Source organism: Mustelus asterias, chromosome 3, assembly GCF_964213995.1.
Source record: "Mustelus asterias chromosome 3, sMusAst1.hap1.1, whole genome shotgun sequence".
NCBI classification, from domain to species: domain Eukaryota; kingdom Metazoa; phylum Chordata; class Chondrichthyes; order Carcharhiniformes; family Triakidae; genus Mustelus; species Mustelus asterias.
The window spans coordinates 121,584,449-121,602,101 of NC_135803.1; the positions used below are offsets into that span (position 1 = coordinate 121,584,449).

Genomic DNA, 17,653 nt, shown 5'->3' on the forward strand with positions numbered 1-17,653 from the left:
CTAGAATTTCAAACTCAGTTTGAAGGTAAGAAACTGGAGTCCCACACTAGCATTCTGGATTTAAACAAAGGAAATTACTTGTGCATGAAGATAAATGTGGCCCTAGTGGACTGGACAGGAAGACTACAAGATAGAACAGCTGATGAGCAGTGGCGGATATTTAAGGAAATATTCAAGTCTTCCCAATCTAAATACATTCCAGAGAGGAGGCAAGGTGGCAAGAGGGGGTAAAAGACACCTACACGAAGCAAGGAAGTTATGGATAACATAAAGACAAAAACTAAGGCATTCATATTGCAAAGGCTAGTGGCACAGTGGAAAATTGGGAAGCTTTTAAAGATCAACAAAGGGTCACTAAAAAAGTAATAAAAGCAAAGGTAAATTATGAAAGTAAACTGGCATAAAATATAAAAGCAGGCAGCAAAAGCTTCTATGAGTACATAAAGGGGAAGAGAGTAGCTAAAGTCAATGTTGGTCACTTGGAAGATGGGGCTGGGGATCTAATAGTGGGGAATGCAGAAATAGCTAAGACACTGAATCAATATTTTGCCTCAGTTTTCATGGATATGAGTACCATCCCAAAAATAACAGTAAATGCAGAAGGAGGAACTTAGAACTATCATCGTCACTAGGGAAAAAGTACTGAGCAAACAATTGGGATTGAAGGCAGGCAAATCCCCAGGGCCTGATGGTCTATGTGCTAGAGTCTGAAAGGAAATGGTGTTGGAGATAGTGGATCCATTGGTTACAATATTCCAAAATTCTCCGGATGCAAGAATGGTTCTGGTGGATTGGAAAATGCTAATATAATGCCCTTATTCAAAAGGAGAGGAGGGCAAAATGTAGGGAACTATAGGCCAATTAGTTTAACATCTATTGTGAGGAAATTGTTAGAATCTGTTATAAAGGGAGTAATAACAGGACATTTAGAAAGTCAAAATACAATCCATCAGAGTCAGCATGGTTTTATGAGGGGTAAATCATGTTGGACTAATTTGCTGGAGTTCTTCAAAAATGTAACAAGCAAGATGGATAATGGGGATCTTGTAGATGTAGTATATCTGGACTTCCAGAAAGCATTTGATAAGGTGCAGCACAAAAGGTTAATACACAAGGTTAGTCCACATGGGATTAGGGGTAATTGATTAACTTGGATAGAGGATTGGCTAACCAACTGAAAGGAGAGGGTCGAGATAAATGGGTCTGTCTCAGGTTGGCAGGATGTAACTAGTAGAGTACCATAGAGTTCGGTCCTCGGGTTCCAACTATTTGCAATCTATATTAATGACTTGGATGTAGGGAAAGTAGGTACCATAGCCAAATTTGCAGATGGCACTAAAATAGATGGGATAGTAAGTTACAATGAGGAAATAAGAAATTTACAAATGGATATGGATGGGTTCAGTGACTAGAGCAAAATTTAGCTGATGGAGTTTAACACATATAAGTGTGAGGTCATCCACTTTGGTAGAAAACACTATCATCTAAATGGAGAGAAACTTTGTAATGCTTCAAAGCAGAGGGATCTGGGTGTTCTTGTACATGCCTCACAGAAAGCTAGTATGTAGGTACAGCAGATAATAAGGAAGGCAAAGGAAATCTTGGCACTTATTGCTAAAGGGATAGATTATAAAAGTAGTGAAGTGTTGCTGCTACTGTACAAAGCATTAGTGAAACCGCACTTAGAATATTGTGTACAGTTTTAGTCCCTTACTTGATGAGAGATGTGGTTGCATTGGAGGAGGTTCAGAGGAGGTTCACTCGATTGATTCCAGAGATGATGAGTTTGCCTTACAAAGAGAAATTGGGCGGGTTAGGCCTTTACTCCCTGGTGGTGTTCTGCCGGCCTATGTGGGAGGGTGATGGTTTGGCCAACAATCGGCTGCAGAGCCCAGCGATAGCAGATAGATCTGCGCATGTTCAATGGCGCCCTCTGCTGTAAGCTGCTGGCTTTTGGGTGCGCATAGGTCCCACCCCTTCCCCTGCTGGCAGGAAACAGATCTTGCTGCATTTTTTCCTCAGAGTGTGATAAGATTGGATTTTTAACTCGCCCAAAAAATCGGCACAACTCTCTCCCATTTTCACACTCGTTCGGCACTTAGAATTGTTTTGGTAAGATCGCCCCCAAAGAACCAATTTCTTCAGTGAGGAATCCAGAAGAAAACGGCACAATTTTAAAATTAAGAATATTTTTGTGCGAAGGACAGAGGAAATTTGAAGCATTCTGTGGATATGGGGTTGATTCAAATTTATACGGTAGAGATCAGTTTCTATTTGTTGGGGTAGATATTATCAAGGGATTTAGATGCAAGGCCAGTAAATTGAGATGATCAGCCGTGATGTAATTGAATGGCAGATCAGACTCAAAGCACTGAATAGCATATTCCTGCTGATACATTGCTATTTGCATCAGACATTCTTATACACATAGTTCCCTAACGTATCCACACAAAGGTTGGTGGATTTGCGGATAGCGATGAGGACCATCAGAGGATACAGCAGGATATAGATCAGTTGGAGACTTGGGCGGAGAGATAGCAGATGGAGTTTAATCCGGACAAATGTGAGGTAATACATTTTGGAAGGTCTAATACAGATAGGAAATATACAGTAAATGGCAGAACCCTTAAGAGTATTGATAGGCAGAGGGAGCTGGGTGCACAGGTACACAGGTCACTGAAAGTGGCAATGCAGGTGGAGAAGTTAGTCAAGAAGGCATACGGCATGCTTGCCTTCATCGGCCTGGGTATTGAGTTTAAAAATTGGCAAGTCATGTTGCAGCTTTATAGAACCTTAGTTAGGCCGCACTTGGAATATAGTGTCCAATTCTGGTCGCCACCCTACCAGAAGGATGTGGAGGCTTTGGAGAGGATACAGAAAAGATTTACCAGGATGTTGCCTGGTATGGAGGGCATTAGCTATGAGGAGAGGTTGGAGAAACCTGGCTTGTTCTCACTGGAGCGACGGAGGTTGAGGGGAGACCTCATAGAAGTCGACAAGATTATGAGAGGTATGGACAGAGTGGATAGTCAGAAGCTTTTTCCCAGGGTGGAAGAGTCAATTACTAGGGGGCATAGGTTTAAGGTGCGAGGAGCAAGGTTTAAAAGAGATGTACGAGGCAGATTTTTGACACAGAGAGTGGTGGGTGCCTGGAACTCATTGCCGGGGGAAGTAGTGGAAGCGGATACGGTGAGGGGTGTCTTGACAAGTACATGAATGAGAGGGGAAAAGAGAGATATGGTCCCCGAAGGGTAGGGGGTTTTAGTTAAGTCAGGCAGCATGGTTGGTGCAGGCTTGGAGGGCCGAAGGGCCTGTTCCTGTGCTGTAGTTTTCTTTGTTTTTTGTTCTTTGTATGTATGTAGCTCACTTCTAATGGGTACATGAGTAGGGAGGGAATAGAGGGATATGGACCAAGTAAGGGCAGACATTTCTTTAAAATTTAGTTAGGGCATCATGATTGGCACAGGCTTGGAGGGCCTAAGGGGCTGTTCCTGTGCTGTACGTTACTTTATTCCTTGGTCTTTGTTCTCTTTGTATCTCTACATGTCTGATAATGAGAAACTTTCACAGCTGATAATAGCTGTTGTTTCCCTTGATTATTGAAAAAAATGTGTTCTTGCATGAATTGTCACATAAATGATTGTCCTATGAGTTCATTAATTACCCATTCTTAGTCATGATGGAACGGTCATAAAATAGAAAGTACTTAACAAGCACTAGATTCATATTGTACACGCCATATTGTGAACACTACATTCAGCTAAAGAAATGATCTGCCCACTCAGTATATTAGAACTATTTTGACCAATTTTGAGCAAGCTTCTCTCTGTTTTCTCATTGCACATTGGGCACCCACCTGGTCTGGGATAGAATGGTTCAAAGTTTATTTATAAGTGTCACAAGTAGGCTTACATTAACATTGCAATGAAGTTACTGTGAAAATCCCCTAGTCGCCACACTCTGGCGCCTGTTCAGAGAATTTTGCATGGCCAATGCACCTAACCAGCACATCTTTCGGACTGTGGGAGGTAACCAGAGCACTCGGAGGAAACCCATGTAGACAGAGGGAGAACATGCAGACTCTACATAGACAGTTACCCAAACCAGGAATCGAATCTGGGTCCCTGGCGCTGTGAGGCAGCAGTGCTAACCACTGTGCCACGGTGTATTAATAAATTAGCTGGCTGGCTGTAGAGATTTGCATTCTAATTAGTATTCTGTAACTTGATTTCTGTGTCTCTGTGCACTGTTGGAGAACAGATTTTCACTCCATCTGACGAAGGGGCAGCGCTCTGAAAGCTTATGGTATTTGCTACCAAATAAACCTGTTGGACTTTAACCTGGTGTTCTGAGACTTCTTACTGTGCTTACCCCAGTCCAACGCCGGCATCTCCACATCAATTAAAAAGTTAGACATTGTTCCAGGTACATTAAAATTGCAAAGGCTTTATAACAGAAAAAAATATCTGAACCTTTAACTGGGGGATTTTCACAGTAACTTAATTGCAGTGTTAACATAAGATTACTTGTGACACTAATAAATAAACTTAAAAATTCTTACCTATTATTTTACTTCCAACTCTTGACATTTCCGAGTTGCTTTCTTTAATTTCTGAACGCAACTATTTCACCCACCTTTTCTGTCCTTTATTAATGCAAAATTATCACCTTTTAATGGATGTGGTGTTGGTGTTAAATTTATAGTGCACCCAGCTGTGTGGTGGCGGAGCAAGAACAAGATTAGTTATTTGTCAGCTTCCGAATGGTCAAAGACTAAGTGATCAGAACTGTGAAATTCTTGACAAACCTCCTGATCGTGAACAATGCAATACTCGAGCTTGCCCTACTGATGATGTCTGGCACAGAGGTCGTTGGAGCTCGGTACGATAACCCTTCTATTTATATAACATAGTTCATCAGTCTGTGGATATGTCAGTTTGTAACAGTTCTGCTTAATGCCAGGGTATAGTCTTGTAAATGTTCACCTTTTTGTGAGTTTACATTTATTATTTCCTAATTGAATCCATGCTGCTGTTCATAACATGAAGGCCAGTAATATACAGTACACAGTTATGTACCTCAAATCACAGGCAGTTGGTGCAAAAATATTTTTTTATATATATATACAAAACAATCTGGGAGCTTGTATGTTACTATATTTAGTAGGCTTAAGGTTCTAACTAGCCCTTGTCCTGTTGTTGGACAGGCGGTATTAGATTTATGTTAGGGTATGTAAGGCTTGTTAGTCTATGGCCCTGTCACCAATCTGTGGGGGTGAAAATCAACTTCAGGAGAGGAGAAAAATGGGTGGAAGTAGATTGATTTAAATGGAAATGAAAATTGGCCAGTTGGAGAACAGGCAGCTGATCCACTCCTGACAAAATTGAATTTTACCCCTACTTAGCTGAATGCATCCCTCCATTTTAACCCGGCTTCAAAACCTTTTACCAAAGACTAAGATACTATTTGCTCTATGTCATATTCTGAACTCAACATATCTCTCTAACAAGTATATAGCCCTACAGTAACTTGCAAACATTCCATCAAACTCTGACCAAGCTATTGAACAGGCAGCTTGTCGTTGGACTGGTCTACTAGAACCATCCTTGTGTCGATAGGACAGAATGCATCAGTTCAATAATTAAGGAAGTAATTTCGAATTGCCTTTGAGGCGAGTTCCTTTTACCGTCCTCCAGTTTCTTAGCAAAAACCAGTTAGGCTAGGAAGGACCATTAGATTTGATCATGTATCACTACTCATTCTGTACTTGAACACCAACTTATCACCTCAATATCATAAAAAAACAGCATTTTAATAAGGGAATTTTCTGATACAATTCTCGGGCATAGCTTAACCTTCTTATTTTTAGGTGCTTATTTGAGAACATAAATATGTGTAGTGCTCCTCTATGTGTTTACATTTAAAACTGTGGCCTGGTGTACAGCCCCATTAATGCTGCCATTCAAATTTGTTACTGGTTAATATGATGTGTGCACAGATAAGAATGTTCACAGCAGGTAAGTGACTGCATAGCCAATTACATTTTTGTTTTGTAATCCAAAGTTGCAAATAGATGTACTCATTTTTGAGCGTAGAATTGTTTTTTTCTTGATCCCACCTCCTGTCTTGGTAATTTTTAAGTTGCCTCAGGTCTGAACAATGTGACATTTGTTGAGTTTGGGGAGAAATTATGCACACTGAGCTTACCTGGTTTCCTTGTTATTTTACATTATCTATTTAAATTGCCTGTGCATACCCGCAAATAATAAATCAGAACATAATGCCAATTTGCACATATACATCTGAAAATTCATAGGGAGATTGCATTCAAAATACAGGTAAACATGGATAAACTGTAAATATGTCCATGCACCTTACCCTGAACAGTGGAAAGTATTAGCCTTGGTGACTTCCAATTTTGGGTAAGGTGGATTTTCTTTTAATCTACGTATCGATGAATAAACTCATAAACACTGACCTGTGGCCTCAGTAGATTGTATTCTGTTTAATTCTAGCCAAACTCATAAGCTACCTTGCTATGATCAGACAACTTGCTATGATCAGATACCTTTTAATGGGATAGACACCCTTATTGATGTAAGAAACTAAATTTGTGGAATTACAAAAGTGGGGTGGGGGGAGGGGGTAATTTTGAGTTTCTGCTGCTGGTGAGCCATGATCCCTGACAGCAATGCACACATATTGAGCAATCCCTTTACTGCAAAATGCACATTAATAAATAACATACAGGTGCTAAAAAGGAGAAACTTCTTCTGTAGTAAGATAATTGTGCTAACTATTTGCAAACAAGGTAGTGTTAGTTTGCAGCGACATTTACATTTTATTGCATCATTTTGGCTCTCTCTTCCATAAGATTCTCCATCAGTGGTATATATGGATCAGAGACTTTATTAATCATATTTCTAGTGTTTTACTGTCTTCATAGTTTATAAATTTGGGTAAAAGTATTATCAACACTATTTGTCTTGGATAATTGCTTTTATATGTTAGATACCCTGGCAATTTAAGCATTTACAATACTAAAGAATAATGTACATATTGCTAAAGAGCTTAATTTATTAATGAAGTATTTGCTCACATTTAAAATGTGAAAATATTTTATGGTGCACAGTAAATATTATTATTGTGACATATTCTAAGCAGATGAAATGTTTAATTATGTTTTTTCTTTTGAGAGAATTCTGGTGCTAAATTGCCAACATCCACAGAAATGTATCTTCTATATATTTGCTTTAATAATATGTACAAAAGAGTTCTGTACAGTTAACAGGTTTATATTAAACCTAAATATTAAACTATGTTTTACAGTGTAAATTTAATCTTAAATGCAGAAAAAAATCTATTTGTTCATCCTCTCCTGCAGAAATATCACTGAAAATCCAAATCTAGTTTTGAAAGTTTTTGGCCAATGCATGATAAGTGTGAAAATGTTAATCTCTATAATGGATTTTCTTAAATAACTTTTACTTTGTATAATACAATTTTCACACAAATAGAGCTGATTTGTCATTTAGTATATAAATTTGAATCTAATTGAAAGTGAAAACAGCTTACATTGCGGATATAAATAAAGGGTTGCAATTACACTACAGACAAATCTACTCACTCCTTTACCGCTGTCTAGTGATCCTTGCTTGGTTCAATTATTGTTGGTTAATACCTTCTAAAAATACATTTGGTGCAATGCTGTGCTGTCTTTTTAGGTGATATATATTTAAGTAGTGAATTGAATGCAAATGAACACATCAGTGATGTGGCTGAAGACTTTGGTCAGACTTTTGCTGTACTTTGCTGTCACATAATGTGTTGTTACAAGTTATGATGAATAGTATTCAAAGCACATGTACTTATTCAAGCAAAGAATTATAGAGAGTATTTTGCATCTCAGTGTTTCAAGTTCTGTTGAATGTGGTGTTATCCATTTCATCATAGCTTTAGAAAACTTTAAAATATTTTCCAATTTTCATGAAATTGGGGCGGCAGTTTCATTACCAGTACCTGTACTTTCTGTGGATGAATTTGCGGTGGTTCTTCACAATATGCAATTGAACCATTTTGATATACATTTGAGATATTATAATTTATTTGCACACTACTTCATTTAAAATTTGATGCCAAACACTGACACAGAGAAAATGTACTGCCATATATTGATTTTTTTAATGGCTCTTTAAATTATGCCGTTTTATCAGTAAGACATTGCAAGCATTAAGGAACTGAATCCTTAGTGCCACAGCAACTTGTTTTTGCTTTTATTTGGGGATTTACTTACTGTAGAAGTGTTTTATGTGAGCCACAAAGTAAATGGATGTTTGCAATAATTCAAGGTGATGTCTTAAGTACAAATTCAAGCAACTCCCTGCAGTATTTAGTATTGTCCAAATTGCTCATAACATCACTTAGTCAGAAGTCCATTAGTTTTTGCATCCTTGCAGGTCATTATTAACACCCTTACAAACATTATCTAAAATTTTGGCTAATATGAGCCTTCTTAAATATGAAGTTGTAACAGTCTGTCAAAACTGCTGAGGAAATAATGCTGTGAGTTTGTTTTCTGCTGTGCTGCTGAATGGTCCTATTTGTATGAAACCTATTGTAAGCACAATGGGGTACATTTCCGTCTTCGCCATCATGATAGCTTAATAAGCCATATCAGATTCCACTTATATCACCCATATCGAAATCAAATCAGGTGGGTTATATAGAGAGCATGGGATCCATTATTACTACCCATGTGAAAATAAAAAGGTACTCTGATGTTTGTTGTTCGTGTTGTAAACATCGTACAACTAATTATGGGAAGTTGGGCCATCTGTTGCAGAATGCATGTGATAAAAATTAAAAACCATTATGTGGCTTTAATATTTTACCTTTTTTTTGCAAAATATGTCCAAGAAATCATTCAGTTTAAAAGAAACAATTTTCTGTTTATCTTAGAATTAATGAGAAAGAGGAGCGTTGGAGAAATACAGAGGTAGACGTACTAGTGTATTGGCTGTTTTTGCTTAGCAAATAGAGGAAAAGCAGCTAGGGAGATTTACACACCTGCAGTAGATCCTGTCTGAATGTCTATTCATTTAAATTAACCAATTCTGAGTCCTCTAGCTACCTATATTCTGTTGAATAAAATTAATAATTCACGAAACACGTCTTTAATCCTGAGTATTGATAGCTTAACCCATAAAATATCATTACTTTAAAAATTATTCTAGCTAATGATGATGACTAAACATAAAAAGAATTACTTATTAATGGATACAGTAGTTATTGGGAATACGATTCAATTTTGGCAGAGGTACAAAACTCTGCAAATATCATTTCTGCAGATTGATGCTTACTAAAGTTGCCATGGGGAATTTCTCTTCTGCTGCCGCAATGTAAACGTAGCTTTGAATTTAGAGCAAAATTGAGTGTTGCCGTGCCATTCTGCACTGCGCTTTTAGAAATTAGAGATTGATTTTTATCTCACTATCTCCTCTTCCAGCACGCCCCCTAATGTTTTTATGCTCTAAGCTCTTTCTGACACTCACCTGCATTTTACAAATCATCATCAGAGCCATTAAATTATGTGGGGAATTATAGAGAGTATTTTGCATCTCAGTGTTTCAAGTTCTGTTGAATGTGGTGTTATCCATTTCATAATTTGAAGAATTTGTTCAATATCAGAGCACGGGGATCCTAGTTCCTTAATAACAAGTCAAACAGCCTGTTCTCATGTAACGTGACTAAGCTGATGTGTGATCACTCTCCTGTGTGATATCTTAGAAACCTATTGCACAGGGTATATTCTGTGTGGCATCAATACTCGTGCTAAGAGGTTTCAGTTACCTCTGGCAGTTATTAGGTAGTCAACAGAAATTGCACATTTTTTTGTACAAATAACTCATATCCAATGTACTATTATACCTGTATTATCTGTATTATTGATACATTGAGTTGCATTCCTGATTTTGAGCACATGATCTTGATATAACAATGGAGTGCAATTTTGAGGCAGTGCAGCATTAAAAGTTAAAGTTTATTTATTCGTGTCACAAGTAGGCTTACATTAACATTGCAATTAATTTACTGTGAAAATCCCCTAGTTGCCACACACCAGTGCCTGTTTGGGTACATTGAGGGAGAATTTAGCATGGCCAATGCACCTAAGCAGCACATCTTTTGGATTGTGGGAGGAAACCGGAGCACCCGGAGGAAACCCAAACAGACACGGGGAGAATGTGCAGACTCTGCACAGACAGTGACCCAAGCTGGGAATTGAACCCGGGTTCCTGGTGCTGTGAGGCAGCACTGCTAACCACTATGCCGCCCCATTATTGCAGTTGCATTGCTTGAGACCTTAAACTGTTTGCCTAGTCACATGGGTCAGGTGGGCATTGAAAATCCCAAGATACTTTTAATGAAGATCAGGGAGATCTCTTGGAGCAAAGAATCTTGCTTTATGCAAAATCAGTTAAAAAAAAGATTAAGTGGTCATTTAATATCTTGCTGTTTGTGATCAATTGTCCAATAAACATTTAGTTGGTATAACAATAAGTGGCTACTCTTATTTTAAACTCTCTGAAAACTGTCTCTGGATAAAACATTCAGCATGAATCATAGAATCCCTAACAGTGCAGAAGGAGGCCATTCAACCCAGCAGGGCTGCGTCAATTCCCGATGGAGTATCCCTGAAAACTCACATATTTACCTCTCTAATTCCCCTAACCTACACATACCATGAATTAGTTTTTAAAAATTATCTATACATGACATGGGTGAAGGTTCTAATGGGTGTCCAGGCAGGAAGTTACAAACACAAAGATTCCAACGGGACTAGATAGAGTAGATGCAAGAAGGATGTTGCTGATGTTGGGGCTGTCCAGAACCAGGGCTCACAGTCTGAGGATGCAGGGTAAATGGTTTAGGACAGAGATGAGGAGAAATCTCTTCACCCTGCGAGTGGTAAGTCTGTGGAATTCACTACCACAGAAAGCAAATGAAGCCAAAATATTGAGGGGGTGATTTTAACACTTCCGATCAGCGGGGAAAGCCAGGAAAATGGTGCGAGAGCCGAGAAATCAGGTTCGTGCCCGATTTCCTGCCTCTTGTGATCTTACCGGCACTGGATATCTGGCACATTCAGCCTCATACCCATTTCCGGTGAGAGGCTGAATAAATTATTTAAACCAAGTTTGAATGTATTTCGCATTCAAATGGGGATTTAATGAGCCCGGGATGGAATTGTTCACTTGCCTTTGCGGCTTTGCCGGGAGAGGTTCTTTCCAGCGAGGATCACATATGGTTCCCACAAACGGGGACTAGTCATGATGGCCTCACCGGTAGAACCAGAGGCCATTTGAACCAGAGGCCATTGAGGCCTCCCCAGGGAAGTCAGGGGTAAGGATGGGGGTGCCCCTTGGGCAGTGCCAGCCTGGGGCAAGGATGGGGGTGCCCCTTGGGCAGTGCCAGACTGCCCACCGGGCAGTGGCATTGGGCAGGGCCTACAGGGGCAGGGCCAGGCCAAGGCAGGCCAGTCGGGTAAGGAGTGGGTCCTGCTGTGACTCTGCATTGCGATCGGTCTGGGCTGGGGGAGGGGAGGGCGAGGCCGGCTATAGCAGCAGAGGCCTGGAAGATCACTCTCAGACCAATCAAGCCTCTGCTGGTTGCCATTGTGCATGTGCAATCACAAAGGTCTGGACATGTGCAACTCTGCTGCTACAGCAGGCTGGCTGGCCATTTAAGCCCTGCCCCTTTCCCTCCAGGCAAGGAATGGTTTAGCCCATTTTTTCATGCACTAAATGCACAAAGTTCTGAATTTGAACTCGCCCAAGAAAATGGGTGAGAAACTCTCCCGTTTTCCCACCCGCCCTGGACTTAGAATTTTTAAATATATGTGAGGTTACAGGAATAGGATCTGGGTATGATAGACCCCTGAATCTTTTCGAAAAGCAGCTAGAAATAGTACTTGAGGGAGAGGGGATCATAGGATATGGGGGAAGGCAGGATCAGGCTATTGAGTTGAGAGATAAATAGCAAATTAACTTTGCCCTTCGGGATTTCATGGTAATAATAACCACTTCCAACAGAGACTCTAGCAACAGTAATGAGTAATTTCAGCAATTAAGTCAGACAGTAAAATACAAAACAAAATAAAGCGTAACACTCTCCCAGTAATATGCTGGAAAGATGTATCTTCCAAACCAAGAACCATAATGAAAACCCCCACACTCAATTATTTTAAAATCCAAACAGTTGGAAGGTTTCCTTCAGCTTTGAGGATATATTTGAGCAGATTCGCCATTGGATGAGCTGAGGCCAGTAATTGGAATAATAGAAGATAATGTCTCGGGCTCATTTTTAACATCATCGGGTTTCACAGCTTTCTTCATCGATCATCCTGGAGATTTCACATCTGGGTATGGAGTATGACAATATTCTGCTTTGGTACGCTTGGAATAGATGGAGCATGTGTAATTTCAGAGGAGATGTAACAGCTGCTTCCTTGTGAAAAGCCATTAGTGATAAATCACACTTAATATTATCATTTGGTAAAGCAATAGATCAATACAGTTCTTGTAATAGATCCATATGACACTTCCACAACAAATCATCTGCCAAATCAAAAAGGTCTAATCTTGTGTTTAGATTAGAGAGGGGGGCGATCTTACCAAAGATATTAAAAGTGCCGAACGAGCATTAAAAAAAGGAAAGTTTCTGATCTTTTTTGGGCAAGGCCACAAATGATATTTTTCTCCCCTTGGTGCAAGAAATGATGCACGATCTGTTTCCCACCAGTAGAGAGAGGGTGGTGCCTAAGATTGCCAGAAAGCTGGCTGCTCACAGTACAGTGCACAATCGCGCATGCGCAGATCTCTGTTCTGTTGCACAGAACCGAGATCTGTCAGTCACCTCCGCCCCCTTGATATTGCCTGCCTTCTCCCCATTCCCGCGATAGCTGTCCTCCCGAGACGATCGTCCCCCCCGACCCCCTGGATATTGCAAACACACCCCCCCCCCCCCACCGGGGTGGGATGAGCTGGTAAGATTGCCCCCAAAACCTTTTTTTCCATTTTCCCTTGGAAATCATGACAGAATACTCTTTCTCTGACATATTGTTTTGGAATTAATAAACAAGCATTACAAAGCTTTCTTCATAATTTTTGTAATTTTCTTCTGGTGAGCAACACGGAAGGTAATTAAGAAGGCAAATGGAATTTTGTCCTTTATTGCTAGAGGGATGGAGTTTAAAAACAGCGAGGTTATGTTGCAGCTGTATAAGGTGCTGGTGAGGCCACACCTGGAGTACTGTGTACAGTTTTGGTCTCCTTACTTGAGAAAGGATATACTGGCATTGGAAGGGGTCCAGAGGAGATTCAATAGGTTGATTCCGGAGTTGAGAGGGTTGGCTTATGAGGAGAGACTGAGTAGACTGGGGCTATACTCTTTGGAATTCAGAAGAATAAGGGGAGATCTTATAGAAACATATAAGATTATGAAGGGAATAGATAAGGTATAAGCAGGGAAATTGTTTCCACTGGCGGGTGAAACTAGAACTAGGGGGCATAGTCTCAAAATAAGGGGAAGCAGATTTAGGACTGAGTTGAGGAGGAACTTCTTCACACAAAGGGTTGTGAATCTGTGGAATTCCCTGCCCAGTGAAGCAGTTGAGGCTACCTCATTGAATGTTTTTAAGGCAAGGGTAGATAAAGTTTTGAACAGTAAAGGAATTAAGGGTTATGGTGAGCGGGCAGGTAAGTGGAGCTGAGTCCACAAAAAGATCAGCCATGATCTTATTGAATGGCGGAGCAGGCTCGAGGGGCCAGATGGCCTACTCCTGCTCCTAGTTCTTATGTTCTTATGTAGTAAATTAACTGAGGAGATATTCTTACTAAGTTCTAATGCATGATTCCAGGATCTTAAGAACATAAGAACATAAGAAATAGGAGCAGGAGTAGGCCATCTAGCCCCTCGAGCCTGCCCCGCCATTCAATAAGATCATGGCTGATCTGACGTGGATCAGTACCACTTACCCGCCTGATCCCCATAACCCTTAATTCCCTTACCGATCAGGAATCCATCCATCCGCGCTTTAAACATATTCAGCGAGGTAGCCTCCACCACCTCAGTGGGCAGAGAATTCCAGAGATTCACCACCCTCTGGGAGAAGAAGTTCCTCCTCAACTCTGTCTTAAACCGACCCCCCTTTATTTTGAGGCTGTGTCCTCTAGTTTTAACTTCCTTACTAAGTGGAAAGAATCTCTCCGCCTCCACCCTATCCAGCCCCCTCATTATCTTATAAGTCTCCATAAGATCCCCCCTCATCCTTCTAAACTCCAACGAGTACAAACCCAATCTCCTCAGCCTCTCCTCATAATCCAAACCCCTCATCTCCGGTATCAACCTGGTGAACCTTCTCTGCACTCCCTCCAATGCCAATATATCCTTCCTCATATAAGGGGACCAATACTGCACACAGTATTCCAGCTGCGGCCTCACCAATGCCCTGTACAGGTGCATCAAGACATCCCTGCTTTTATATTCTATCCCCTTCGCAATATAGGCCAACATCCCATTCGCCTTCTTGATCACCTGTTGTACCTGCAGACTGGGCTTTTGCGTCTCATGCACAAGGACCCCCAGGTCCCTTTGCACGGTAGCATGTTTTAATTTGTTTCCATTGAGATAGTAATCCCATTTGTTATTATTTCCTCCAAAGTGTATAACCTCGCATTTATCAACGTTATACTCCATTTGCCATATCCTCGCCCACTCACTCAGCCTGTCCAAATCTCTCTGCAGATCTTCTCCGTCCTCCACACGATTCACTTTTCCACTTATCTTTGTGTCGTCTGCAAACTTCGTTACCCTACACTCCGTCCCCTCCTCCAGATCATCTATATAAATGGTAAATAGTTGCGGCCCGAGTACCGATCCCTGCGGCACGCCACTAGTTACCTTCCTCCAACCGGAAAAACACCCATTTATTCCGACTCTTTGCTTCCTGTCGGATAGCCAGTCCCCAATCCACTTTAACACACTACCCCCAACTCCGTGTGCCCTAATCTTCTTCAGTAGCCTTTTATGGGGCACCTTATCAAACGCCTTTTGGAAATCCAAAAACACCGCATCCACCGGTTCTCCTCCATCAACCGCCCTAGTCACATCTTCATAAAAATCCAACATGTTCGTCAAGCACGACTTTCCCCTCATGAATCCATGCTGCGTCTGATTGATCGAACCATTTCTATCCAGATGCCCTGCTATCTCCTCTTTAATAATGGATTCCAGCATTTTCCCTACTACAGACGTTAAGCTGACCGGCCTATAGTTACCCGCCTTTTGTCTCCTTCCTTTTTTAAACAGCGGCGTAACATTAGCCGTTTTCCAATCAACCGGCACTACCCCAGAATGCAACGAGTTTTGATAAATAATCACTAACGCATCCACTATTACCTCTGACATTTCTTTCAATACCCTGGGATGCATTCCATCCGGACCCGGGGACTTATCCACCTTCAGTCCCATTAGTCTACCCAGCACTGCCTCTCTGGTAACATTAATTGTATTAAGTATTTCTCCTGCTGCCAACCCTCTATCGTTAATATTTGGCAAACTATTTGTGTCCTCCACCGTGAAGACCGACACAAAAAACTTATTTAAAGACTCAGCCATATCCTCATTTCCCACTATTAACTCCCCCCTCTCGTCCTCCAAGGGTCCAACATTCACTCTAGCCACTCTATTCCTTTTTATATATTTATAAAAACTTTTACTATCATTTTTTATATTAATTGCTAGCCTAGCTTCACAGTCTATCCTTCCTTTCTTTATCGCTTTCTTAGTCTCTCTTTGTTGTTTCTTAAATTTTTCCCAATCACTTGTTTCTCCACTATTTTTGGCCACTCTGTACGCAGCTGTTTTTATTTTAATACTCTCCTTTATTTCCTTCGTTATCCACGGCTGGTTCTCCCTTTTCTTACAATCCTTGTTTTTTGCTGGAATATATTTTTGCTGAGAACTGAAAAGGATCTCCTTAAAAATCCTCCACTGTTCCTCAGCTATCCTACCTGCCAGCCTGCTCTCCCAGTCTACCTTAGCCAATTCATCCCTCATCCTATCATATTTCCCTCTGTTCAAACAGAGGACACTGGTTTGGGACCAAACTTTCTCCTCTTCCATCTGAATCAGAAATTCGACCATATTGTGGTCACTAGACCCAAGAGGGTCCTTCACAATAAGATCCTTAATTCTACCTACCTCGTTACACAATACCAGATCCAAAATAGCTCGTTCCCTCGTCGGTTCCGTAACATGCTGTTCAAGGAAACTATCCCGACAGCATTCTAAGAACTCTTCCTCCATTCCACCCTTACCGACTTGAGTCTGCCAGTCAATGTGCATGTTGAAGTCCCCCATGATTATTGCCGTTCCGTTTTTACACGCATCCCTTATCTGCTTGTTTATAGCCCTCCCTACCTCAACATTATTATTTGGGGGCCTATATACCACACGTACTAGTGTCTTTCTCCCTCTACTATTCCTCATCTCTACCCATAATGATTCCACGTTTTGTTCCTCAGAGCCTATGTCATCCCTCAGTACTACCCTGATATTATCTCTTATTAATAGCGCGACCCCACCACCTTTTCCTTCCTGTCTATTCTTCCTAAACGCCTGATACCCCTGGATATTCATCTCCCAGTCCTGGTCACCTTTCAGCCACGTTTCTGTAATGGCCACTAGATCGTACCCACTTGTGCTGATTTGCACCATCAACTCATTTACCTTGTTCCGAATGCTTCGTGCATTCAGGCAAAGTGTCCTTATTCCAGCTTTTATCTGGACCCGCTTTGATGAGTCGCGAACACCCTCTCCCTCTACTCCCTTATCTAAATTACCGCCTTCATTCACTTGCACCCTCTCCTCTACCATTAATTTTGTAATTCCCCTTACCCCTGCATCCTCCACCCCATCAATTAGTTCCTTGATCCTAGTCAACTCTTCTAGCTCCCCTCCCCCCAACCTATCTAGTTTAAATTCTCCCCAGTAACCTTAGCCAACCTACCGGCCAGGATATTGGTCCCCGTGTGATTCAAGTTCTGAATCAACAATCTTCTCACATGTTCTTTCAAGAAATTCTGAATGTACATGCGACTTTCTCAATTTCTTCATTTCACCTTGAGGCCTAAAAAATAAAGTGGGAGATGGTGAGAAGTGGTAACGGCACTGGACCAGTAATCCAGAGGCTAATGCCCTGGGGATACGGGTTTAAATTCCACCACCATGGCAGCTGGTGGAATTTAATTTCAATTAATGAAATCTGGAATTGGAAGCTAGTCTCAGTAATGGTGATCATGGAGCTATCATCAATTGTAAAAATCTATCTGGTTACTAAGCTCCTTTAGGGAAGGAAATCTGCCATCCTTACCTGGCCTGGCCTACATGTGGCTCCAGACCACAGCAATACAGCTGACTCTTAAATGGCCTGATGAGCCACTCAGTTCAAGGACAATTAATAATGGTCAACAAATGCTGGCCTTGCCAGTGATGTCCACATTCCTTCAAAGAATAAAAAGAAATCTTTTGAATATTATTAAAGCAGCGAAAGGGTGGAGAGAATGACCCCTGCACCTGAAGATGAAGGATTGCA

General features: G+C 41.0%; 1 protein-coding gene across 3 annotated transcripts in view; it reads left to right on the forward strand.

Moving 5' to 3' along the window:
* The window catches only part of adamts9 (ADAM metallopeptidase with thrombospondin type 1 motif, 9), a 282,624-nt gene that overhangs the window by 126,668 nt on the left and 138,303 nt on the right, over positions 1-17,653 (forward strand). For all 3 annotated transcript variants that reach the window (XM_078209509.1, XM_078209510.1, XM_078209511.1), the window contains exon 28: positions 4,705-4,881. In XM_078209509.1, the coding sequence (XP_078065635.1) occupies positions 4,705-4,881 (177 nt within the window). The remainder of the gene's footprint in view (positions 1-4,704; positions 4,882-17,653) is intronic.